We start from the raw sequence: 27212 nt of genomic DNA, 5'->3' as shown, positions 1-27212 counted from the left end.
AGATGGGATGAACAAAGCAGGGCTGAGGCTATCTTTGCCAAGAAGGCATCAATCCCGCAGAAGAGGGGGGATGTTACTCACTTTTGTACCTGTGTTATTGTCTTCTGGGGTTCTGTTGGGAGCATTGCTTATCTTCTGTTGGCCTTGTCCGTGTGCTGTTGGAAGCAGTACATTCTGTTAGAAGCATCAAGGCTGATTGTCAGCGGGACTGATTTTTACTTTCTCGGTGGTGATGTGCTCTCCTAGAACTCTGTTGTTCTTCTTAGAGTGCTTGCACACAGTTTGTAAATTTTTAAATTAATGATTATTTGACTAATATTTTTCATCTACTAGGTCGGAAGCTTCATGACAGCAGGGACTGCTTCTCTTTTTGTTCACTGTGGTATCCATAGCACCTAGCATGGTGTCTGATGCAAAGTAGATGCTCAGCAAATATTTATTGAAAGAGTGGATGAATGAATAAATGAATCATAAGACCTAAAAAATTGGTGGCTGATCAAAGACGTGGAATTATTTCGCTATATCTGATTTTACCACTGTTAAGAATCATTGTCTTTTCGTAGTAGATTCTTAGTAGATGTCTCTTTCCTCCCACCCAAGGAGAAAACTAGAATTCTAATATTCAGAATTTAAATATAACATTCTAATATTCCTTGATGTCTAAAGTCCTTTAAGGATAATCTAGAAAATATATGTTACCATACTTCCTTTACTACCATTTTTCTCAGGCCAAATGATTAAGAAATGTATAGATGCGCTGCGTCAAATCACAGCAAGGTATGGTGATGTTGGCTGTCTGCCTGCCTTTTGGCATCCTACAAATTATATTAAAATGTTTCCAAACAGTTGTGGAAACTTGGTAATTGTAGTCAGAATGACCTGAGTGTTTTGGTTCTAATTCTTTTTTTTTTTTGACCAGAATTTTCTATTTGACTAAATTCTATTTCATGCATAAGCATGACAGTCTCTCCTGTTTATTAGACTTTGGCAACAAAAAGAAAACCAAGCAGCCTTGTACAGCAACAGTGAAAATGCCAAGGGTGAGGGTAGCCTACAGTTTTACTGTAGGATAAATATATATATATATATATATTTTTTTTTTTAAAAGGCCTCTCTCCCTTTGGCCATATCAACAGTCATTTAGGGCCATCATAAAGGATTGTGATGTTTTCCAGGTAGAGTATACATTTAATTTTTTTTAATTATAAAGATAATGTAACCGAATTAAGGATAAATGTTTAAACTCGGAAAAAGTAATATCCATGTCAGTAATTTGTCAACTATTTTAGTTTTTTCATAGTTCTTGTTTACATGCTCATATTATTGGATTAAGAGTTTTTATTTGTTAGCCCATAGTTGACAGTCTCTCTGAGTCTGAATAGTTGTAGTATATCACATCTTCTTACATCCCCTGGGACATTAGAACCCTAGAATGTATCAGTCCAATATGTTTTAGTAAGCAAGTCTATCCTCAGGCTGCACGGACCTATGGCATGGGCAATGAACTCATTCAGGGCCTTGCTTATTAATACTGGTTCACCATGTGTTGTTACGGGTTACCACATATTCCTTCAAAGAAGACCTTTGAAATGCATCTTCTCTGTCTTGGAGTCATTTCCTTAAATGCTCTTTTCATCATGCTACCTTCCTACTCCAAAATTTCCTAATTCTTAAATATATTAAGGATCAAAGCAAAGTTCACAACAGCCATAAAATCTTTCCAGAATTTTGCTGATCTTCCTTTCCTGGTAATGTTCATTCTGTACTTTTCCAGTCAGGACACCTGAATAAATGAGTGGATGAATGCTTTAACATAGACCTTCATATCTAGTCATGTACTGTATTTCAGTTTCTTTTGTTGTCATTTTTCATATGAATTTACTCACCTCCTCAACCAATTTTTATATATTTGAGGCAAAGAAAGTGCCTTATATATTTTCTCTATGTCTCTTGGCACCAGTCAGATGCTGAAGCCCCAGAATATTTCCATTTAATGCCTTGTTGATGGGTTGACTGATTGCAGAAGAAACACAAATCTGTATCTTTGAGTCTCTGTCATGATTAATAAGCTAGTTAACAAATACTTGTCAGATGCTCCTGGGCTGCGTTTGGGTAAACTTTGAAGGGCAAACTGTCTTCTCGGATCCACGGAGTTTATAAGACTGTATATAAAGAAAGATCCTATGTATGTACATATGAAGTGTGAGGTGAGGGCACACTGCATTCAAGTGATGGTGGTTAGAGATTGTGAAGGAAATTTGGAAAATAGCTGTGAGTAAACCTTTCCTGAGAAGGAAATCTTTGAATTACTTGTCAAAGAATGGAAGTTTATGGCAGAGAAATGAAAGGCAAGACGGTTGTCTCTTAGAAAGAGACACTAGAAAAAAGGCCACAGCGGAAGGTCCAGATCTGTGTGGTCCACCAAGTGCTTTTTCATCAATATTCTCTTATATTTACTTTAGGATCAAGAGTTAGGGCTTTTGGTGCATCTACTTTTAAGAAGGTTCTAAAATGTAGCAAAGTACATCCTACTTGCACTAAATATACAACAACTGAATGTCTGTGGACCCAAGCCTTTTCACATGTAATACTAAGACTCAGAATTTCCCTCCGCAAAATTACTTTTAACACTGTTGTGGTAATGAAGTTCTTAGAGAAGGGCATTGAGTACGATCAAGTGATTACTATAGAACAGAATTTTTTTTGTTGTTGTTGTTGGAAGAAAAAAATGTCAGTGTGAACTTCAGTTTCACAATTTTGCCTGGGTATGGAACAGAATTTAATACACATAGATAGAGCTCTCCACGTTCCAGGAACTGTTTGTAGTACTTTATCTCTGCTAATGCATTTAATTCTTCTCATCACTATAAGTAGGCATTTTGCAGCTGAAGAAAATATGGCACTTGCCTCAGTCTACATAGGCAGCAGGTAAAAGAGCTAGAACTTGACCCTAGAACTTGACCCTAGAAAGTCTTGCTCCAAAAACTATGCCCCAGAACTCTAAATACTGCTTTATGATACGCTATGTGGCTTCTCTGTAATGAGTATTCCGTTAACTCAGAATTTGTGACTTTTGGAATAAGTGTTGGAGAGAAGAAAATGGAAGAGATGTTTACATGTTTGAGGAAACAGTTTCCAGTACCTGGAGACAATTTAGGAACACCTGTGGACATGTCAATGTGGACATGTGAATAAAAGCACAAATGCATTTTCTGTTGAATGTAATTCTCAGTGTGCAGGTGGTATGCAAGTTCTATACACAAATGGTAATCATTTTCACTGTAGTTGAAAACATAATACCAAAAAAATGTGTAATTTTCCTTTCTAAAATGGGGATAAAACAGTTTGGATACATTTGTCACTTTTTTTTTTCTGCATAATGACTCACCTATTTGTTTTAATTTTGATGACTTTTAAATTTTGCAGAAATTTCGGAGTGCTTCAGTTGGGGCTGAGGAGTACATGTATGACCAGACATCAAGGTAGGTTACAGGAGATGCCCCTAGAAACTGATGAACTGATAACTGTTTAAATGTATCATCAAGTTATACTTTTACACCTTTAAAAGAAAATTCTTTTCTCTACACAATGACTTCTAAATTACTATTTCCAGTCTTGATCAATTTTCTGAGACCTACCTGTACCCTTCCTTTGTCCTTTTGCTGCTAGACATCCCTTCTTAGGTGTTCCTCTAAACCTCAGGCACTTGGGCCCCCAGCACAGCATGTACGTGTCTTTTCCTCTTCTTTCCTTCCTTCTTCACTTCTTTCACATCTGTTCTTCCACTTTTATTTCTTGTTTTGCTAATGATGCCATCCTCTCAGCCACACACTCCAGAGGTGCAAGGTGCTTGCCTTCCTGCTACACGTTCATGGCATTTGCCAAGTGCTGGGTGTCCTATTCTACCTGTCCTGTCTCTTCCAATTTACTCTTGTGCGTATGCTTCTGAGCTGTTGCAACATAACAGGTTGCCCTGCCAGCACTTTCTTTTCCCTTCCGTTCCACTTTGGACATTTCTACCTACTAGCTGTCACAGACTTTGGTGCCTTCCATCTTCCAGCAATGAGATAGGGATTGAGGATAAGTTATAACCTGTCCTTAAAAGAGGCCCATAGACTTTTGCAGGAGACCTGTGTGATGTCATACAAGTTGCAATACATTTGCAAAATGATGAGTCCTGCTACAGAGATACACGAATAGACAGCTGAGATGACCTGCAGGCCTGGGTGTGTGTGGGGTGTGAGTGGGATGGGACCAGAGGAAAGCTTTACAAGAAGTAGCACTTGAGCTGGATCTTGATGGATTATCAGGAGTTTTCCAGGGAAAGAAGGAGGATTAAGAACATTCTAGGTAGAGGGGCCACATGTTCAAAGTCCTTGGTCATGATCATGCCTGTAGACAGGAGAGAATGGCAAGGATGAATTAATCCATCCCATTTACAAAACTTATCAGTGATTTCACCATTTCCGACAGAATAAGACACAAATTCCTTATGAAGGTAGTTGGGGCCGTCTATGTGCTGGTCCCTTTTTACTGTAAACCTTGTCCCCCACTGTATTTCTTGGCCCTTTGCTTTTACATGTATGGCCCTCTTCTCTTCTCTCTGTTTCTGCTTGAAGCCCTCCTGCCCCTTCAGGGTCTTGCTCCAGCCTCAGGCTCCCCAGTCACCCTCTCCAGATTCTCCCAGCCAGAATTTGGGTGTGCAGTGGGGATGAAGGGTAGGGGAGAGGCAGAGAAGATAAAGTTCCAAATCACCTTCTAAAACGTGGAAATACATGTATAATTTGCATGCTGTCAATCCAGATAACCATGCAGCCAGCTATCAGGCCAGTGAAAAGAGCAACGACCTACCAGTCATGTGACCTGGTGTCTCTTTCTGCTGCTGTCATTGTCTCCAGGGGTGAGCAAGTTTCTCAGTCTCTCCTCAGCTGTGAAATGAGGAAAGTGGTTCTTATCTTGTGTTGTGGATGAGCTTGGGGGACGTGAATCCCTTGAAATTATATTAAAAATCATTAGTGTTCATATGTGCTTTTATCTGGGAAGAGGGTTCACAGCTTTCTTCATGTTTTCCAAGCAGTCTGTGCCCTAGACAAGTTGCACGCTCCTGGTCTAGGTGATTCCTAATATCCTGTCCAGGTCTCAAACTTTATGATTCAGTGGGTTATCTTGAAATTGCTTTTTCTAGGCAAAATGACAGTGGAATTGGTTCTGTCTTGCATGATTTATTTCCCACCTTATTCTAAGACACATATTCTGGAATTTGCTTTGTTTATCAGCTTAAGCCTAAGATTTTTATCATGGAAGAGGAATATTATTTTGCCCTTCAAATTTCTTTCTCATTATAAAAGTTAAAAAAAAACCCAAACATTGCAGAAATATTCAACATAGAAAGCAAGAGTCCCCCATAATCTTGTAAGTAGATCATTTTAAGAGGCAAACTTCATTTTTGCACGCAGCCTTTCACAGACTGAAATTAAAGAGCTAAAAAAATAGATAGACCCAGTGAAGAGCCTCTGATGATTCTCAGAAAACACACAAAGCACTTGGAATTGGATCATCATTGCGTGCCATCCTGCAGTGACAGAAATAAATATTCTGAATGAGCATCTTAAATAGATGTGATTCATATCCGTTGCTCATTTCGAACAATGCGCATGTATGTTCTTCAAAGTTGGGAAAATCAGTGCTTTTCTTTTATAAGTTAACTTGTATTTGTAAAATATTCGGGAGATTATTAAGAGCAGGGATCTGCAAACTTTTTTTCTGTAATGGGCTAGATACTAAGTATTTTAGGTTTGGCATACTACACAGTCTCTGTCACAGCTACTCAACCCTGCTGTGGCAACACAAACAAACAAGTGTAGCTGTGTTCTAGTAAAACTTTATTTACAAAAAACAGGCAGCTAGCTGGCTTTGGCCGCCAGACCGTTGTTTGCAAGCTCCTGATTTAGAGCAGTAACCCTGTCATGAGTTCTTTTGCAGGCTTAAAAAACAAAACCCCCAAATCAAAAATTACTCCCTGTTATGGAGCTAGATTCCATATAGATTTCAATAATGAATGAGTTCTAGATTTTTACGTTTTGAACTATTTTAAAGTGGGATGTAGCTATTTGCAACACCTTGGCTAGACAAAAGAAAGTTGGTATACGGATGAATTGAACAAAACCATTCACATATTTGGCTTGTTGCTAGGATGAAAGTGGCAAATTTTAGCGATTCTTAAGTTGGGGCATTACCAAGGACCAACTAAAACCTAACAGAGGCTCCCCCGGCTCCGCCTGGCACAAGTAGACGGGCACATTGTGGACTTTCTCCCCTTCTAAACCATCTGGTTTATGGGCCACTATTAGAAATGTTATTGCACTAACAGTGACCTTTGGTGTGGTCTCATCTCCTTTGCCACGTGCCGTGTTTTGTCTCTGAAATGGAGTAAACGTTGGTTAATATTCATACAAAATGCTATTGATGTGAAATTGATCCAGAAGCCAGAAATGTCCAAGGGAATGAATCTGACCGCCGTTTGTCTTCTGTTCACAGTGGCACATTTCAATACACCCTGGAAGCCACCAAATCTCTCCGTCAGAAGCAGGGGGAGGGCCCCATGACCTACCTCAACAAGGGACAGTTCTATGCCATCACGCTCAGCGAGACGGGGGACAACAAGTGCTTCCGACACCCCATCAGCAAAGTCAGGGTAAGGGCCTCATTTCTCCAATAAAGCACAGAGGGATCAGGTGAAAGCAGTGACTACCTGCCAGCCTTGTGGAAGGGCATGGAAAAAAATCCCAAAATAAATAATTCTAGAACAAATGTCAGAGAGCTGGGGCAAGAGAACTTATTGGCTTGCAGTTTATCATCTTAATCAGTAACTAATAAACCCCAGGGAAGGGACGTGGTTGGAACATGCTTTCTGACTGTATCCAAGGAATTTCCCCAGCTTCATTCATTGCCTATGTGCTACCTAGTTGTTGTCGTCGTCGTTTTCAATCAAATGATGTGCAGTTTTCAGGTAAGCAGCCGTAAGTCAGAGCGTATGTGTGGGCAGGAAAGAGCTGGGCTTTCTTCTGAAAAGGAGGATGCAATTCATTCTGCGTCCCTGGGCCCTCCGCAGCTTTGCGAAAAGACTTCTGCAGCCTGGCACTTACTCAGGAGTCAAGAGGTGGGCATGGTATGATCCCTACCAGGAGTGACTTGGAGGAATTTTCACATTCACGAGTTATTAGTTCTATTTGTGGGACATGAAACTGCCTTGGAAGCCTGCCAGCTTCTGGCATTCTCGCTACTGCCAAGAAGGGAGGGAACTGGTAATCCCTGTCGACTGAAAAGGAAAATTATAGCAGAGCTCTCAAAAGAGGTTGAAGGAGTTTCCTGCCCTGTTGTAAAATGATTTATGCTGCTGTGTGCGTGGTGTGCACTCCTAAGCTCTTTCTTCTGCATACTGAGAAAGGAGCGCCGTGCTGTGCCGAGCCCAGTGAGTTTACCCCAACCCAGATTCCCAGGCAAAGGTAACCCCTGAGGTAGAAGAGAAAAGAGTGTCCAGGCGCCTGCTGGCCGGTTTGCCTGTTACTAGCTTTTAGGTAAAATCGTTGCAGTGCTGCTTTCTTGAATCAACCCGGTTTTACGGCTTTGTTTCCATGAGAAAGACAAGGAAGAATGGCTGCTCATTTGTCCAGCAGGCCTTTCTCCCTCCAAGGCCATCCCAGTTCAGATCGGAGTGACAGGAGGCAGGGCGGTTGAGAGTGAGGGGAAAGACAGGGAGGATGTGGGGCTAACGACCCACCTGAGGCTGAACCCGTGGCGGTGGAAAAGTGCTGTTTGCCCTCCAGAGGAGTTAGTATGTTCCAGCCCTGAGGTCAAGGCTACGGTGGAGGTACGCCGTCAGCTGCAGCAGCAGCGTCGTCATCATCAGTCATCATCGTCCCCATCATCACGACAACCAGGGCCACAGTAACAGCTAGTCTTTATTGAGTGTATCTTCTGTGTGCTGGACACTGTTGAGCACTGTACATCTAGTAACTCGTTGAAACTAACAACAGCCCTGTGAGACAGGCCTTCCTTTAATAATGTTACAGATGAAGAAACTTGGCCTTTTAGAAGCTAGCAACTGACCAAGGTTACATGGCTCAAACGTGAGGGAACTGGGTTATATCTCAAGCCGTCAGACCCCTGAACCTACTGTCTTAACCACTAAGTGTACTGTGTTGTGTAGCATGGAGGCCTGAAAGGCAGACGGATTTTAGCATGGGATCCACCTCTGGAAATATATCCTAGAATTTGTATCCGAAACCCTCACATGTGGATGCCCGGTAAGAAGGCACTGGATACAAAGTCTTAAAAAAAAAAATCTTGTAAATTACAAGTGTATAACTCACGTACACACCTTGTTGGTAACAACACTGTGACCATCACCCTGAAAAGATGACGCATGGTTAGTAATCTGAGGCTATGACAACAGTTTGTAGTGCAGGAACTTTTCCAAGAACTTTCTTTCATTGAAATCATGGAAGTGATCGAATATAGAAATTTTATTTCCTTCTGTTGCATTTTGCCTAAAACCAAGAGCCTTCCTTCTCTTAAGGACTTCAGTCTAACAGCCTTGGAGAGTAGGATGGCCCTTCTCAGAATGGACCTTTCTTACTCCTAGGCCCTGTTAGAGCCAGCAGTGTGGAGAAATGAGGGATGCACTTGGAACCTCCTAGCGCTGATTTCTGAGAACCGTGTTGCATCCCGAGTCGAAGCTTAGCCGTGGTAATAGTTTCAAACGGCCTGTCTCCTTACCACTGGAAAAATACATTTCCATCCCAAGAATATGCCATTTTAGTCGTGTGCTAGAAAAAATTACCTGAAATGTTATTTTTATTTTGGAACAGACAGAAAAAAACACCAAGAGGCTGGGCAGTAAACTCTTACCTATAAATGGAAAAGCCTGGGGAAGGGGGAGGGAGGATGGAGAGGGGCTGAGCCCAGAGTTCCACCAGCCCAGCCAGTGGATCCCTTTGTTGCCAGCTCTCCTCCATGCCTGAGGGTCATGCCGCTTGTGAATGCAAATAGTATGGATGCATATTTCTAAACTAGCTTTTCTAACAAACATCTGCTTTCTTGTGTAACAAATGTTTACATACCACTGGGAATAAGCCAGGTTTTGACTTGACAGTTCAGTCACAGACATGTATTTGGTATCTCTTATTTGTCGGGGCACCAGGGCCCCCGTGGTGAGTGACTCTGTCCCAGCCCTGGTTGAGATAGGCATCAGTGGGAAGACGTTGCCGTGGACTGAATAATTGTAAATAATTAGGTAGATGACTACAAGTATGTGAAATGCTACAAAGGAGAAGTTATTAAAGAATGAGAGTCATTGAAACATTCTTCTGGAATAGCAGAAAAATGTCTAAGAAGTATTTTGCATATGGAATGAGGGGGGCAGTATATTCCTGGATACGGTATTCCTCATGCTGTAACGAAAGGGTTTTTGCTTCTGGTTTGTTTATTTGTTTGTTTTTGGTACCTCCTCCATCTCGTAAATGACAATGAATTAACATGTATTTAGTTGAACAGGGCTGTAACTTAGAAGTGAAAGCAGTTTGGGATACTTATTTCTACAAGACATTATTAGTTTCTCATGCCCATTTTAAAAGTCCATCCACATATTTTTATAAAGGACACAGTTGACCTTGTAGCTTTTGGTCTCTGAAATATCTGTAGCTTAGATCTTCGTTCGTCAATATGAGCTCATCTTTTAGTATTTCTCTCATTATTCCCGCGAATCCAGCCAGAGGCACTTAATTAGGCCAGAAACAGATGTTTGCTCCTTTACAAAAGCACCAAATTCTATGTTTAAGGATATGAAATTTCAAAAATGTTCTTGTTTCCAATACAAGAAAAAAATCTTTTTTGGTATGCCCACTCAGCTCACACAATAATAAATTTGCCGGTAAATTGGATAATCTGTTTGTTTATGATTCACGGTGAAAATGATGTAGCATTCTTTTCCACTATGTGCTGTTCTCGTTTCCCATTCACTTTTTTAAAGTAGGCCCATTTTCAAACAAGACAAACCATATGCCTGGGCTTATTGGGCTTTTCTAAAGCAAGAAAAGCAAATTTACAGAAATTACAGCAACCCACCTCTGATAGAACTTCTAGAACTGGAGAGTGTGTGAAGCCGGAGGTGCTGAACAGAAAGTAAGCTCCGTGGTTCTCCCCCTCTGCAGAGCGTGGTGATGGTGGTCTTCAGTGAAGACAAAAACCGGGACGAGCAGCTGAAATACTGGAAGTACTGGCACTCTCGACAGCACACGGCCAAGCAGAGGGTCCTCGACATCGGTGAGTTGACCTTGACCTCCCGGCACGGCCTTTGGTAAACTGCCATGTTGTCATGATGCAAAGGAGAGCCCAGCCCAGAAATCACAGCTGGGACCCACATCACTCTCGTGATGTGCCAGGCACTTGTCTGTGCACCTTTCCTATGTTTTAGTACATTTAGTACAAATCAGGCTGAGAAGTCAAAATCAGGCTAAGCTGAGAGCAAAACACTTTTCGTTCCATAAAAGTCAACTGTGTCTCCTATAATAATAGATTTAGCTTTGCAACGGCCGTGCCAGTTTCTAAAACATATTTCCATGCCCTCTTGTGTTTGAGCCTAATAATTGGCAGGCAGGCCGGAGGAACTGTTATCCCCCTGTGGCGCGAATAACCTCAGCTCACTTGGTTCTAGGGTACTTGCGAAGGTCACGTGACTAGATACGGCATTCTCGTTCTCTGATTCTCCATCCCATGTTCCTTCCATCCAAACACATGTCTAAGTGCCAATGGTCCTAGGTGATCAGACAAATGCAATGTTTGAGAGAGCTTTCCCGGCAGCAGAGAAGGAATGGACCTGCCAAGTGCATTTTCTGGAATCTGTACATACAGCACAACAGCTGGCCTACGGGTGCTGGCCTCGAGTGAACAGGCAAGAAGAGTTACTGACTGGAGGAGGGAGAGGAGGTGGGAGATGGTAGAGCTGAAGGATCCTCAGCAATAGGAGACGGAGGGCAGGCTGCAATCTCACTCACGCCTGACGCTGGTGGTGGATTCAATTCTATCTACCTTCTTGAAAAAACGATCCAGTGATACTGTACTACGGTACTCTGTACGGTACTGTACAGTAAAGTACACAAAAGCACCGCCACTTGCACAGGACGCACTGAGCTAACTTACGTGACGGGACACGTGAACACAGGTTCGAATCTTTGAAAGTTCACAACTTGAAGGCAGGGGACTTAACGTATATGTGTTTCTAAGTAATTTTAACACTTTATCTACTTGCTGCTTCCATGAGAAATAAATCATTTCTCATTTATAGGCTTTATTTTCACATTTTGCAGACCAAGAGCGTACAGCCCCAGTGAGGATAGGCCAAGCGAGGGTTTCCACTGTCTCGGATACCAGAGGTGTTAATGAGCCATTAAAAGGATGTTTACTTTGATTTCTTTCGCATTGTAATGAAGGATTTTTCAGACCTTCCATCTCACGCTTGCTAGGGCCCCTTGACCAATGGCAGAGAAGTCAGTAACTAGGTGAGGGTTAGAGACTCACTGTAGAACATATGGAAACTAACTTGCTGGTTTTTCTTGTAAAATGGCTACACCACTCCTCCCCCTTCCCCCCTGCCACACATACACATCTGTAAACTCGTCAAGCTTATTTATCTAATGAACTAGGAAGCCGAGGTCTAGAGGGGCTCACTGACCCACCTTTCCAAGTGACTTGTCCTCAGATAATTAGGGCAAGAATTAGTGCAAGAGCTGGGATAAAAACAGTCTTCCTCACCCAGGTCATACCCTGAACCCCCAAAACTGACGGACTAGGACGAAGGACTTGGGGATACTTGCCATAACCTGCTTTGCAGCCAGTCTGCACAGAGCAGAGGAACAATTTTATTTTACTTGAAAAGTTTAGCCTTATCATTATTGCCCAAGAAAATGAGAGGAGCAGTTAAATAGAAATATGGACTAGGTCCAAATAAGGCAAATAATAAAAGCATTTTCCTGGCTTACCTATTGGTTTAAATTTGATGTCATCACAACGTTTACTTTTCTTAGACCAGAATGATCTCTCAGGTCTCATACGATTTCACATCTTACCTCTTTATCGCCTCTTGCCTGCCTTTTCTCCCTCATGTAACCCTTTACACATGCGTGTGTGCACACGTGTGCCATTGAGATGTGTGACTCTTACTAAGTAGCTTCATGGCTACTTGGGCTACTTGCTCTGAATCTGAGATGAAGACACTGAATCAGCCCCTTAGCTTCAAATGGAAAATCAAATTTCAGACCACAGTCTCTACCCCTAATCTCAACCTGACGGGATTAGGAAATATGCAAAAAATCTCCTCTAATTCATTCTTGTACTAGATTAAAAAAAAAAAAAAATCAAGCCCTTTGTTCCTCTGCCAGTGGGTGGTTAACGCCATTTCCAATAGAATGGGGAAGCTGGTGCTGCCGCGGCACGTATGTCTGTGTGTGGTAGCCGTCACCGGTAGTAACTATGCAGGGCAGTGTAGAGAATGGTCGTGTGGCTGCATCTTGGCTGCTGAGGGGGTAAGGAGGCCCAAGAGTGTGTATGCTATACCGTTGTCATTTTGGGTCGAGATCCTTCTAGTAGCCTGCAAAAGAAAAGGAAGAATCCAAGATTATGTAATGTGTTATCTTTCTTCACCTCCATGAACTGGAGGTTAAAGTCAGGGCTCCAAAGTTGCAGTTCCCACGCCTCCACCAGCCACTGTGGTCAGCAGGTTCAGCTGAGCCCTGCAGGTAGTGAACGTGAAGCTCACGTTAGAGACTGAGATGAGGCCCCTTTTGCTAAAACAAGCATTCATAACCTTGGGGTCTGTGGGTGTGGGCTATAGGGGAACCTCAAACTCCTCAAATTACGCGTAACACAATTTTGTGCGTATGGGTGTGTGCACCCTTTCCTCTCCTTTCCGGGGGTGCCTGGGACGACCAGCCTGTCTCCGGCACGCGGCCTCCCTCCCTCCATTCCAGGAGAAGCCCGATGGAGCTCTTAGCTCTCTTTGTGTCTTTCCTCCTTCAACATCCCCTCAGCACTCACACTCAAGGATTCTCCTGTCATCTCTTGCACCCTGAAATAATCATGCCTGGAGAACATTCTGCATCTTTCCTGACATAAGTCTGTCTCCCTTGGATAAGATTGTTGGCTGTTCTTTGTGGCTACTCTTCATCTCCCACATACTCTTGATGCTCTGAGTACCCCTGTGTGCTGGCTGCCTGGCGGGAGAGGACCCTCAGCGTCCCCGATGGAGCCCTGTCTGTGGATCCATGGAAAGGAGAGTGAGAGCCTGAGGGCCAGGGAAGGAGGCTGCCCCTCAGAGCACGTGGCGCCTCAGCTCCCAGCTTCCTGTGTGCTGAGTGGAGTTCCCGGTGAGGCCATCTCTGCCTCACACCAGTCACATCCCTCCTTGGGTGGATACTCCCATGATGCCCAGCTTGTTCCCTCACTTCTTGGAGGCCTTTGCCTGTTGTAACCTTATCAGAGAGACCTTCCCTATCACCTTACCCAAAGTCACACCCTCATCACTCTCGAGCTCCCTTAACTTTAGTTTACTGCAGACTGCTTGTTATCACCTAACATGTTATTATGAATATATGTTTCTATTTCTTATGGTGTGCCCCCTCCTACTAGAATAAGCCCGTAAGAGCAGGCACTTGTCTGATTTGTTCTCTGCTCCGGCCCCAATGCTTAGCACAGAGCCCAAGTCATCATGAGTGTTCAATAAATATTTCCTGAAGGAATGAATGAGTGAGTGAATGAATGAATGAATGAACAAATGCATGGATGAAACTCTTATTACAGTGACAGGAGGCAGGCTTTCGAAGGAGTGAACTGTGTCCTAATAAAAGCTCCCATGTGTCTGTTGCCCTCTTTCTGTGCATCAGACATAAACATTTGGTCCTTCCTCCTGAAAACAGCTTACTCTGTTGTTTAGAAACTGAGATGGTGAGGGGCTAAGAATTTTACCCAAGGTCAAATCCCTGGTAAGTGAAGATGGAAACCCAGGAATGCTGGAGTTTGCATCCCTTGTTTTATTTTTTATTATTCTATGACTTTACTCCACTGTCTATCGTCTTTGTATCCTGACCTCTAGATAGTTCTTGGCCCCCATCAGGCCCTGATTACATGCAGGGTAACTGCACACATTCACGAATTGACCTTGCATTGAGGTCCTTCTTCTCTCCTCTGCGGCTTTCTCTCCAGACATTGAGAACATCTTGCAATCCTTGTGGTAGGACTCTGGGCCACTACTAGTTGTGATATTTCTAAAAGCCAGTTCAGAGACGTGGTTCTTGCACATTAGGCCGTAAACTATGTTGGTGGGGAAGGAAACATTAGCAATTAGCTCTTACTGGATATAAGTACAACAAACCAACCCCAGCCCAAGTGCCTTCTGCTGCTTGGCAAAGCACACAAGCAGAGTTCTCCAAGTTTCACAAGTTCTTTCTTGTGAGCTCATTGGATAACAGAATTATTCCAGGTCATAAATACGTTTACATTCTGCAGCCCAGAGATTGTCCCTGTGCCAATTGTACCTACTGTACGGAATCGCCGCTTTGATGATATCTGTCGTTTGGTCCTCTCTGAGTGTGAAAGCCCCTTTCCAAGGGGACATGGAGTTGGTGCCGGTCCCATCTTAGTTACCACCAGCTTGCAGAAAGGCAGAGTGATTCCACATTCGCTCAGCAAATGGACCCTTTGTTAGGAACAGGCAATTCAGAGATACATAAATAAGGTGGAGCCCCCTCCTCGAACTGCTCGAGTCTGGAGGCAAGAAGATGACCAGCTAAGGTACCACGCGTGAGGGGCACATGGGAAGAGCACTTCCCTGAGATGTTTCTAAGACCCCTTGGAAAAGATAACAAGAGTGGCTGAGCTCGAAAAGGTGGTGGAGAGTGCTGTGAGCTGAGGAAGCAGCCCACGCGGAGGTGCGGGAATCCAGACAGAAAAACCAGAGTGAGCTTGGTGCATAATTTTATAAAATCTGGTAAGACTGTTGGCAAAGGTGGGAGGGGTGGAAACTCTCGAGCCTGCTGGTGGGAGTGTCATCGATTCAACTTACACAGGGAGTGGGGAGAAGGCGGGAAGTCCCGAGTAAACTGGGTTGAGAAAATGAGATTGAAGGCCATGGTAGCCGTGGAGACGCTTGCTTTTTTAAGGGGACTCTTAGAGCGCCAGGGATATGAAGTATAGATGGAATTTGCTGGTCTCAAGCTCTAAGAGGAGCCCCATTTAAAGCTGTTTCCATGAGGTACGGGCTGAAGCTCCAGGTCTACTTTGGAGGCTGAACGGGCCCAGCTGGGTGTTTAAGGGTCCAAGGCCCAGAAGGTCCCAGGTATTAGAGGGCCATTGACAAATACCACGTGTGTCCTGGTGGTAACGCCCAGAGCTGCAGGTGGAAAGTTGGGGAAATGCTATCTCTCAGACCGTGGGGTGGGTCTTTGCAGAGGAACCTCACCACACCAGATGCTGAGGGGAATCGAGCTCAGGGTTTCTCGTCCTCTGCTGCTTTGACATTAGCTTGGCTCCAGAGTCTTGGTTTGCAGTCCTGTTGGGGAGCTGTTGAAAAGTGTGTGTTTATACTCTTTTATACTGAGGTGTAACATGCATACTTTGTATCTTGCTAATGCAGTTTTTCTGCTGTTGAACAGAATGGGCTTCAGACATCCAGGAATACGTAAGTGAGGGTTCGTAAAAGTTCTCACTCACCCAGGTGGATGTGTTGCATTCACTTTTCAGTCCTCCTAGAACTCTGACAAGGAGGAGACTGGGAATAAATAAAGGCAAAAGGAATATGGTGATGAGGCGGTATTTCTCTTCAGTGAGTTGCAGTATTTGATTTTGGAGGCTTTGGATAACCACTGAGGATTTTTAGCAGGACTGTCATGCAGTGATATCTGTATTTCAGACAGGTAGTTCTGGGCCAGCATGGGGGTGGGATGAAGTGAGGGAGAGACGGTTATGGCTGGGAAAGGAGAGATGCAAAGTTAACCCAGGAATGAGAGATGAATTCTAGAACTGGTGGACTCTCCAGGACTGGCTGGCTGTGGGAATAAAGGAGAAGATAAAAATCACAGAAGAAAAGCTCAGCTTTGTTAGCGAGGCGAGGCGGTTGTCCCGCCCCGAGGCAGGGGGTCGGGCAGGGCAGCGTGGCCAGCTGCGGGGGAGTGGAGGCCGGCCAGTGCTGAGTCCAGCCAGGGACACGATGACTTGGAGGCACCGCGTACACATGGAGCAGGCTGGGAGTTACCTGGGACTCATTTGCACGGTGGAGGGATCCAGTTTTGCACGATGTAAGCCATTTTAAAAACATTTGAAATGAACCACAAATCACAAAATGAACCAGACTGCATACCAAGTCTACTCAAACCGTGAATAATTCCAAAACCACTTTCCTGGGAAGGGATATTTTTCTCTTTGTTTCCTTTCAAACAGGGAAGGAAAATTATAAGACGTTCAACAACTAATATTGATTTATAAAATGAAAAATCCGAAGCTACAGCAGATATACTGAAACTCATTCAAATATAATTTCTCTACTGAACAGAATTACTGTCTTGCTTTACAATGCAGATGTTTCAAAATAATGAACATCACAGTTTTTGCACTTTCAGAACGGGTGGTGTGGATTGTCATGTAATGAGACTTACTCCACAAGCACGTCCAAATAAGCATCATTACGTGATAGTCACGTCCAATGTGACCAATATTGACGTAATTTTGTAGTTAATTGTGAAACTAACCATTTGCTCTTTATTCGATCTGTCTTTAATTTTGGTTCCCAGTAAGTAATCTTTCCCTGTACCAGGTTGTATTAGTTACATTGTTAATATTAATCCCATACTTTTCCATGGTAATTAGTAGGCAATTATAGTACATCTTGGGTTATTAGCATGTGATTATAGGATTTTCGTCTGTGCCCTAACGCAAATCTATCTCTTTATTTTTAAATCGTGTTGTTAATAGCAATCTTATATTAAGATAAAGCTTTCAGGAACACTTAAATTCCAATGAAATCAAAATATTTCTTCACATTTAGTTCTAAATTGTTTTCTTTGAGAGTCAAAGAGAAGCCTTTCAGAAGACTTTCGAATACAGAACTTCGTTGACCACTGGGACTTATTCAGCTTGACTGTCCAGGCCTGGGAGCTCTCTTCTGAAATCCTACTCCACTTTCAAATAGGAATTGCGAATAAAGTTGTCACACCTTTCCTTCCTTCGTTCCTTCATTTCTTCCTCCCTCTCTCCCTCCCTCTCTCTCTCTCTCTTTCTCTTTCTCTCTCTCTCTCTCTTTCTTTCTCTCTCTCTCTCTCTCTCTTTCTCTCTCTTTCTCTCTCTCTGTCTCTCTCTCTTTCTTTCTTTCCTCCCTCCCTCCTTCCTCCCTTCCTTTTTGCTTTGAGCTTTCTAGAGGAGGCTGGCTTTGGATGTGCCCTACAAGTGTGCTTTCTTGCAATTTTTATAGTTAAACCTGGGTTGGGCTACTCAGAGCTGTGCAGAAAAGTGGGAGGGTAGAGACTGGTGGGTTGGGCGAGGCAGCTGCTGCCTTTCAAGAGGTCAGGTAGCCAAGTAGTCAGAGTGAATCTGTGGCTCACATAGGCCTGGGAGACAAGTGTGCCCTGCCACTCTCTCCTTTTCCTCTGGGTTTCCCACTCCGCCACTCAGTTGTGTTCCGTGGAGAGCCCTCCTTCCCCAGAACTGTATAAACTTTCTCCTGCAGTCGAGAAAGTGTGGGACTTCCCTCCTTTCAGAATAACTCAAGTAAATGGAATTTTGATTTTTGATGTTTCCTAGATTCTTTCCACACTTCTGAATAGATATGAAAAGGAAATTTGATTCAAAGTAAAACACCACCTCTTGAGAGCCCTCAACTTAAAAAAGCAAAGAAACAACAAAAACCAACCAGGGCTGCCTGGAGAGTCAAGGCAGTGAGTCAGAGCTACACTAGAGGAGCAGTCTTGAGCCTGCCCCCTGCACAAGAGGGAACAGGCTGGGGTATGGGCCAGGCTCCGCCCGACCCGCTGCTCACGTGGCGTCGTGGTTTGGCTGTTGCCACAGGTACAGGCAGTGTAGGGCGCCTCTGTTTTATAGAGAAGTACCGTAGCCACAGCTCCTGGAAAACTTTTTTCATCTTCTACTTTGGTTATACAATATTTACGTGATAAAAATGGTAGGCTATTAATTTTATATATTTAAAAGATTACAAACGGCAAATATTTTTAAAAATTTAATCTTAGTTCAGGCGGAACAAATTATTAGTTTTCAATAAAAATTGAGCCACTGCGGGTTTTTATTTATTGCATGCATGTCTGTGTATGAGTCCTAGAAGCTCCTTCTGTTGGGGACAAACACCTCTGGGGAGAATCATTTCCTCCTTGGCACGTGTGCCTAGGGTGATCTGGGGCTACCCCCAGCCTTCCCCCAGGGAATGGACCAGGACAGGGGCAGAGTTGAGACCGCCCACACTTACAGGCCCTGATCCTGGCAGACTCCCTTGCAAAACACTATTCCTGGGTCTTCCTCTTTCCTTCCAATCCATGTTTCTTAAAAGAGGAGTCAATGCCTACCCCCCATCCTAAGCTACTACTCATGTCTGAATCCAGCATAACCTGCCTTTTATTAAAATTTCTTCATGCCAAATCTACAGGTATATTTTCACCCCTCACTAGTTTTCCTACTTACTTCCAACCTCTCCTTTATTCCTTCTCTAGGGCTCTTCTCCTTTACCTGGCTGACATCTCACCCCTAAGACCTTTTCCCCCGACCCCACTTAGGTGAGATCTTCCTCATCTTTCAGGCATAGTCAGCCGCTTCCTCCACGAGTTTTAGTTTATGTCTAGACAGTAACACTTCTGCTGTGTTTCACTTTGTTTATCAGTTTACATTCTGTCCATTCCACTAGATGCCAAGCTTCTTGAGGGGAGAGAAGATTTTTTTTTTTAACTTTTGTATAACCAGCACCTGGTATAGAGCCTGGCACAGAAAAGATGCTCAACCAGTGCTGACTAGTTGATGAACAAACTTCCATGTATGGTTCTGTGTATGTAGGTAATACCCTGGTAAGCGGGCACGTGTCTTGTTAACAGGGCAGTCAGGGTGCGGTCGGGCTGTGTCCTCTTCCATGATGAAAGGATCAATTTTGGTAGTATTTTTCTGGATGCCAGCTAAATGTGCATTTGGTACTTTAATTTCTCATATTTTATATATTATTGTGTTACGCTGTAGACTTTTTGATGAAACTTGGTTAACAACTCCAAGACTTCATTGCTAACATAGAAATATAATACCTACACTAATAAACCAAGGGGAAATTTCTCCTTTTTAACTTAACTAGAAATTATTGTTTTTCCCTGAAGCAAACAAATAGAAAGTTGTTCTAAAGCAAACTTTCCCAAGAAAAGATAGCTAGATTTGGAAATTAAAAATTATACTTAATGTGGTCTTTCATTTGGGTTAATTTTTCTTCACCGCTTCCAGGAATTGTGTTTGTCTGGCTCTAGGCATTATTGTTTAATAAACCTTTTCTGGAAAAGTTCTTCCCTACTGCTGGCAATTTGAAGCCCTGAGTGGTTAACCAGAAGGAATGCTACGCAGAGGATTAAAGCAGGGAATGGGTGCTTGAAGAGCATCCACCGAATGGATGCTCTGAGAATCTGTTTTAACGAAAGGTTAAAGCTGTCCCATAAAGAGATACTTGTTTAGATTATGAGGTTTCAGAATTAACACACACACACACACACACACACACACACACACACAGAGATAACTAAAACCTCTTAATAGACCCACCGTGCTTAATACCATAAAATGCTTTAATTTCCTGTCTCGCATCTTTTTCTTTTTCACGTTTACCGGGTACTACCACATTGTCTACCCCTACTTGGTGGGCCGTTTTCTGTATCTTTACTGATGTAATAAGACCATGTGTTCATCTCAAACATGTAATCTATGCTTTTTATTTGAGTTTATGTTTTTTGCTTGGGGCCTAATTATTTTCTCTCTTTAGAGAAGCATTTAATGACACCTCAGATAACCTGATAGTCTCACATTTTTTCATATTATTTGGTTGGCTTAAGAATTTTAAAAAAACAAACAAAAAACCCCTGGCAATGCAGTCTGATAGTTTCACGAGACTCATCTATTTACTGAACAAAACTACAGAGCTGGTCTTTTCAGCTGTCCTCCAGTGATGGCTGGAAGCCTCTCTCTCACTCTGCCTTTCAGCGGGAACAAATGTATGTCTTCGTTGCCTCTGCAGTACCCGCAAGTGTGGAATTAGGCAAATCTAAAGGTTTTTTTTTCCCTGTTTACAAAATCTAAAACTTGCCAAGAGAAAGTTTTTCCCCAAATTTAATTAAGCTCTTTGAGGCTGGAGAAGCCAAAATAAGGATCCAATCTTAAGAAAACTCTTTGAATTGGCTCCAGGAACGCAGAGCTGCCTCTAAGTGTTTCTTCTCTTGAAAAGGCAAGTATTGAAAAGACCGAGAGCCGAATAAATGAGCATCTCATCATTGTTGAGAGATGCTGTGAGGCCAGCCCTGTGTTATCTCCATTTCACAGATTGGGAAGCCAGCTTTTCTAAGGTGGCTGCTGATTCTGCTGTGCTCACACCTACAATCCCCAGATGCTGTGGTTCAGCGTCACCAAAGAAAATAGTAAGAGCGGGAATTGCTTCCCTCCTTTGAGGGACACATTTACCTTCTTGAAGAAATATATTTAAGAGAATTGGAATTTCAATTTTGAAATAACATCTAAATCCTCTAATAATCGTTGGAAAATAAGTAAACAGGAATAGCAACATGAGTAATTCAAATAGCAGTTAATGCAAAAATCCCTCGTAGAACAAACACCTCCCAACCCTATCGTCTACATAACAAACTTCGCTTCCTTTATCTGTGGACCAACTTGGTAAGTGATTGGGCAGCCACGGGCTATCGGGGAGGTTGAAAATGGAGGTTAATTTTGATGGATCTTGAGCCACTGAAGGAATTGGGTTTATAATTCCCAATTTATCAAAAGGTAATCCATCTGAGGATTTATACTTCTTGTAGTGTGTCTGTGTCCTGCACCACCAATTACCAAAAAGTTATTTCTTTTGTTTGAGTCTATTCAGTCTGCAACTCAAAAGGACAATTATAGGAGCTGGAAAATTATTTCTGATATTAAGGGCTACTAGACACTAGAATGCGTCTTTGAGAGAGACCGTGGAATGTCTTATGACAGGACAGCAATTCTCAAGACTCTTGCTAATAATAAAGTATCATCATTTGAGAAAGAGTTCAATTTTCTTTTATAAATTAGAGTTGGTTTAACTGGGAAGTGTTACAGTTTCTGGAAATAACTGGGGTGGGGAAAGTTTGGGAACTTGTGCTGGAGGGAGAGAGCCCTGTTTGTAGGTCTGAGATGATTTGGGCTGATTAACTTCTAATCCTATGTACCTATAACATCTTGTCCCCTTCCTCACTCTAAGACTGTTAGCATATTAAGTAATGAAATGAAGAATGGAATAAAACATGAGTAGTTCATGCAGTGTACAAGAATAAATTATTTACGGAAGCAACACCGTGTCTTCATTCAGTAAATTGTCAGAATATGTCAGGTACTTTTGTGTTGTTCACGAATTTAAGAGATAAATAGTTTGAAAAGACAAAATAGGTAAATTGAAGTTAAATCTCACTGAATAACAGACTGATGAGAAGAGTTAAAATTTAAGCTCATCCAAGTTGAATTAAATTCAGAGCTAGAGGCCATGGTGTGTGTATAGGCACATATGCATGTGTGTATATGTGTCTACACACAGACTACGACCTACTTTCAATTTGAAATCAACTCTATGGGTCAAGATCAGCATTCTTTTTTTCCCCTTTTCCATTATGGTGTATTACAGGATACTGAATATAGTTTCCTGTGCTATACAGTAGGACATTGTTGTTTATCCATTCTAGGTATAATAGTTTGCATCTGCTAGTCCCAAACTCCCAATCCATCTCTCCCCCAATCCCCTGCCCCCTTGACAACCACAAGTCTGTTCTCTATGTCTGTGAGTCTGTTTCTGTTTTGTAGCTAAGTTCATTTGTGTCAAATTTTAGATTCCACATATGTGATATCATATGGTATTTGTCATTCTCTTTCTGAGTTACTTCACTTAGTAGGATAATCTCTAGATCCATCCATGTAGCTTCAAATGGCATTATTTCATTCTTTCTTATAGCTGAGTAGTATTCCATTGTGTGTGTGGTGTGTGTGTGTGTGTGTGTGTGTGTGTATCTCACATCTTCCTTATCCATTCATCTGTTTATGGACATTTAGGTTGTTTCCATGTCTTGGCTATTGTAAATAGTGATGCAATGAACATAAGGGTGCATGTATCTTTTCGAGTTATAGTTTTGTCCGGATACATGCCCAGGAGAGGGATTGGTGGATCATATGGCCCTTTTCTCCACACCCTCTCCAACATTTGTTATTTATAGACTTTTTAATGATGACCATTCAGACTGGTGCGAGGTGGTACCTCATTGTAGTTTTGATTTGCATTTCTCTAATAATTAGCAATGTCGAGCAGCTTTTCATGTACCTATTGGCCATCTGTGTATCTTCTTTGGAGGAACATCTATTTAGGTCTTCAAGACCAGCATTTAAACAATGAAGTCAAATGGAGTAAAAATACTAGCATATCTGAATGCAGTAATGGGTTACAATGTAAAATGCTTTTCTTCCTCTAAGTTTATGGTCAGTGCAATTGAAAGCTATCTCATGGGCCTGTATAATTCCTTCTCAAGAAATAGAAGGGTGAGTCAAACACAAAGAAAATATTAGGTTTAGCCTACTGGGAAAATTCCAAAAAAGAGTTCATCTTAAATGATGTATGGAGAGTAAATATCAATAATATTATTAATAGCTCCAGCTTTAATAGTGCCGAAGAGTCGTTCTATGCCAATCACATTCTGTGAGTCACAACTTAATGTTTTCATAATGTCAGCCCCCTTTGTTCTGGATTATGTATGGAAAGGTGCTCGTTGGAAACGTTATATATCACAGAAAGCAAAAGGCTCTGCTTTGTACGTAGAGAGAACTTCTTAGGCTTCAATCCCAGCTTGGCCCTTTCAAAACTAAGTGACTGCTGGGGAGGAGAGGTACTTGACACGTTTGCCTGTTATACCAAGTAGGAATCATAAAAAAAGCTACTGATCAGAATTGCCTGAGGTTGTGTTTGTGAAGTATGTGTATTTAGCACACACTAAGCTCTCAAAAACTGGTGGCTGTTCCTACTATTTGCTCAGGGCCCAGGACCCAGTGATGGAAATACATTTAGTGCCTCTAAAAATCAGCTCGAGTGTCAACACACTTAAGGAAACCCAGGTTACCTCTGACTTGGTAAAAGTATCATAAAAGAAATCATGGACTCATTAGTGGTCTCGTGAGTCATTCAGATTTTAAGAAGCTGCTTCTTTGATTTTGAAAACAGAAAAAAAAAAAAATCTCAGAACCTACTTGGACTAAGGTTTATTTATTTTACCTATTTCAAGTCAGGGCGAATACTCCTAGAATGACCCTCAACTGTTTCCTGAATTTGAGCTGATCCCATCTGGCTGTTGCAGACAGAGAAAAGCAGATGTTTGAGGACGGGAGGGATGGGGGAAAGTGGGGAGTAACGTTGTTTCTGTCACTGACCACAGGACTAGCAGGGTCTGTTCCCTTAGACATCGCCTCTATTTTGTGGCTGAGGAAATACAAGTGCAGAGAGGTTCAGTAACTTTTCACTGGACGTCTTAGGGCTTGTGAGAGGAGGATAGAAATTAAATTGAGGTCCCCACCAGTGTCCTTTCTCTCTGTGCTTTGGGCACCGCTCTATAAATGGACTCCTTGTAGCATCCTGACCCCAAAATACATGAACTACCCCAGGTTCTTGGCTCTTCAAGATAGGCATCTTCTTAGGCTGTGGTGTGTTGCACACTGAATTGGCAGTAGCGCCCTGAGCCATTTTCAGCATTCAGCTTCATTATTACACTAGTCCAGGCAGAATCTACACCTTTCAAAAGAGAAGCAATTTTTACTTTAATTACAGCACTTCTTTTTATCTCCAACAATACATACAAAAAATAATTGAAAGGGGTATTTATAATTTACCAAGCACATGAAGCTTAATTAAGTTGAAGGAATTAATAGTTCCTTTGACCGCATTCCAGGATCACACTTACACAATCAGTCGGAAGAAAACTCAATCTACAAAAGTCTGAATTTAAAGACCTTTTAACAGACCACTGATTTCATGCAAAAAAGTTTTTAAAGATGACAAAGGATTCACCGTCCTGCTTTCCATCACAATTAAAATAGAATAGAATCCCATAATTTCAGCATAGAATATAACTTGCCAAAAACATACAGAAAGTATTGTACATCCAAAAGGGTGTGCCTAGCAGCCCTTTGCTGAAACACTGTCAAGTTTATCATCTTTGCCCCGACATCCCTTGCTTTCTCAGAAGGGCTAGTGTGTGAGCTCCATCTTCCTGGGGTCTGCAGCACACACCCCTGACTTTGCCCTCCTTTGTCAAGGCATTTGCAGTGGTCCAAAAATGTCCAGTCTCTCCACATCATCAAACTTACATTCCCCAGCACTTCTCTACCAGTTAGTTGCCACGTAGGCTATGCTATGATTTTTCTCTGTAAGATATTACTATCTGGTGGCCATTTAGTGTTTAATTTGCAAGATAAATATAGGCAGTGGTTAAAAGTATGGCCTTTGGCATTAAACAGACCTAGATTCAAATCACAGGTTGGTCTGTTACCAGCCACGTTATTTTTCACGAGCAGCTTAACTTCCCTGTAGGAGGGTGCTGATACCTACCTACCTCCCAGAGCGGTGGTGGGGATTAGATGAGGTAATGTCAGTGGAAGGCTTGGCACTCAGTAAGCTCTCAGTCTGTGGCAGTTACTACTGTCCCAGGAGCATTTGCGTTTTCACGTCAGGAGATGACAGTGTCTGTTCCTAAAGGAAAGTGAGTTCTAGGATGGGATTCCAGGCAAGAGAATAGCAAATGTTTTAGAGCAGGTGGTACCCACGTCTCACCACGTAGGTAACTGCCTGGTCCTCCTGTATGTGGTGTTGATGTCCGCCCAAGAGGGGAGACCTTTGAGGAAGCAGAACAGTCTGTCTCATGGACGTCATGGGTAGTTGATGTAGGACATCAAGGCATACCTAGCGCTTTCCAAGACTATATGTGGGATAAATCAAATGCACACCAAGGATTCAGTCCTTTCAATTTGCCGTAGATCCATGCTACCCAGGATGGTCTCCAGAGCAGCAGCAACAGCCCTGCCTGGGCGCTGATTAGAAAGGCAGATTCTTTGACACGTCCCAGACCTGCTGAATCAAAATCTCTGGGAGTGGGCTCGGACATCTGCATTTTACCAAAGCCCTCCAGTGATTCGGATGCACCCCCACATTTGATTATCCCTGTTATAGAACATCCACACAAGCCTATAAACTACGAGAATCCAGACACCATCCGTCTGTGTCTTTGGAGGACATCCTAACAGGCCCTAGGGAATCTCTACGGCTGTGCGTTCCCATGTGCCTCACTCTGACATGCCAAGGACACACTCAGCCTGAGAACAGACCCTGGAAAGTTTGACTCTATCGCCGGCAACATGACATTAACAGTGAGATCAACTTCACTCTTATTTCATTAGACGAACTCTCATTTCTTCTTCCCAGGGATGCGTTGTTTTTGATGGTTTGAGCTGGTTGTGTACTTTAGGGTTATTCCTTTGTGTGAATGACTGAGATTACTAAGAACTGCCTTCGTAACTCAGATTCCGTTGACGTACATTTTTTAGAAACTTGTTTTAGCCAATTGTAATTTTGTGCCATCATGTCACTTTTTGGAAACATCTGAGCCATATTTCTATTTATATCCCCATGCTCACCAAGTAGATGCTAGTATTCCATAGATATTTACAAACCCGTGTACAAAACCTGTAGTTTTTGTGTTGCCTCATCATTTTTTTAAAGAAATGAGAGTCCATTCGAAATGCAATACGAAGCGTTTTATTGGGCTTCACTTTATGGCGCTTAACAGATACTGCTTTTTAAAAAATTGGATGTTTGGGGCAACCCTGCATGGAGCAAGTCTATTGGCACCATCTTCCCAACAGCATTTTCTCACTGCACGTCTCTGTGTCTCATTTTGGTAATTTTCTCAGTGTTTCAGACTTTTTTATTGTTACTGAATTTGTTATGGTAATCTGTGATTAGTGATCTTTGATGTTGTTATTGTAATGTTTTGGGACACCACAAACCGCACCTATACAAGACGACAAACTTAATTGATAAATGTATGTGTTCTGACTGCTGCACTAACAGGCCATTCCCCCATCTCTCTCTGTCTCCTCGGGCCTCGCTGTTCCCTGAGACACAATATTGAAATTAGGCCAATTAATAACCCTACAGTGACCTCTAAGTGTTCAAGTGAAAGGACAAGTCTCACATCTCTCCCTTTAAATCAAAAGCTAGGCGTGATTAAGCTCAGTGAGGAAAGCATGTCAAAAGCCAGGACAGGCCAGCAGCTAGGCCTCTTGCTCCAAACAGTAAGCCAAGTTGCAAATGCAAAGGAAAAGTTCTTGAAGGAAATTAAAAGTGCTACTCCAGGGAACACACGAATGATAAGAAAGCAAAACAGTCTTATTGCTGACATGGAGAAAGTTTTACTGGTCTGGATAGAAGATCAAACCAGCCACAAGATTCCCATAAACCAAAGCCTAATCCAGAGCAAGTTCCTAACTCTCTTGCATTCTGTGAAGGCTGAGAGAGGTGAGAAAGCTAGAGAATAAGAGTTGGAAGCTAGTCGAGCTTGGTGTATGAGGTTTAAGGAAAGAAGCCGTCTCCGTAACATAAAAGTGCAAGGTGAAGCAGCAAGTGCTGATGTAGAAGCTGCAGCAAGTTACTCAAAAGATCTAGGTAAGATAATTAATAAAGGTGACTACACTTAACAACAGATTTTCAGTGTAGACGAAACAGCCTTATATTGGAAGAAGATGCCATCTAGGACTTGCATAGCTAGAGAGGAGAAGTCAATGCCTGGCTTCAGAGCTTCAAAGGACAGGCCAACTCTCTTGTTAGGGGCCAATGCAGCTGGTGCCTTGAAGTCGAAGCCAGTGCTCAT

At 42.5% G+C, this 27212-nt stretch overlaps 1 protein-coding gene across 2 annotated transcripts in view; it reads left to right on the top strand.

The window, feature by feature from the left end:
* Positions 1 to 27212, top strand: part of GRHL2 (grainyhead like transcription factor 2) — a 160410-nt gene that overhangs the window by 67705 nt on the left and 65493 nt on the right. For both annotated transcript variants that reach the window (XM_024756625.1, XM_024756623.1), the window contains exons 5-7: positions 3427 to 3482; positions 6538 to 6694; positions 10212 to 10323. In XM_024756625.1, the coding sequence (XP_024612393.1) occupies positions 3427 to 3482; positions 6538 to 6694; positions 10212 to 10323 (325 nt within the window). The remainder of the gene's footprint in view (positions 1 to 3426; positions 3483 to 6537; positions 6695 to 10211; positions 10324 to 27212) is intronic.

Source organism: Neophocaena asiaeorientalis, unplaced genomic scaffold (assembly GCF_003031525.2).
Source record: "Neophocaena asiaeorientalis asiaeorientalis breed wild unplaced genomic scaffold, Neophocaena_asiaeorientalis_V1.1 scaffold29, whole genome shotgun sequence".
Taxonomy (NCBI): Eukaryota; Metazoa; Chordata; class Mammalia; order Artiodactyla; family Phocoenidae; genus Neophocaena; species Neophocaena asiaeorientalis.
Note: the sequence above shows the minus strand (reverse complement) of the source record. Positions and strands in the feature narration are given on the sequence as shown.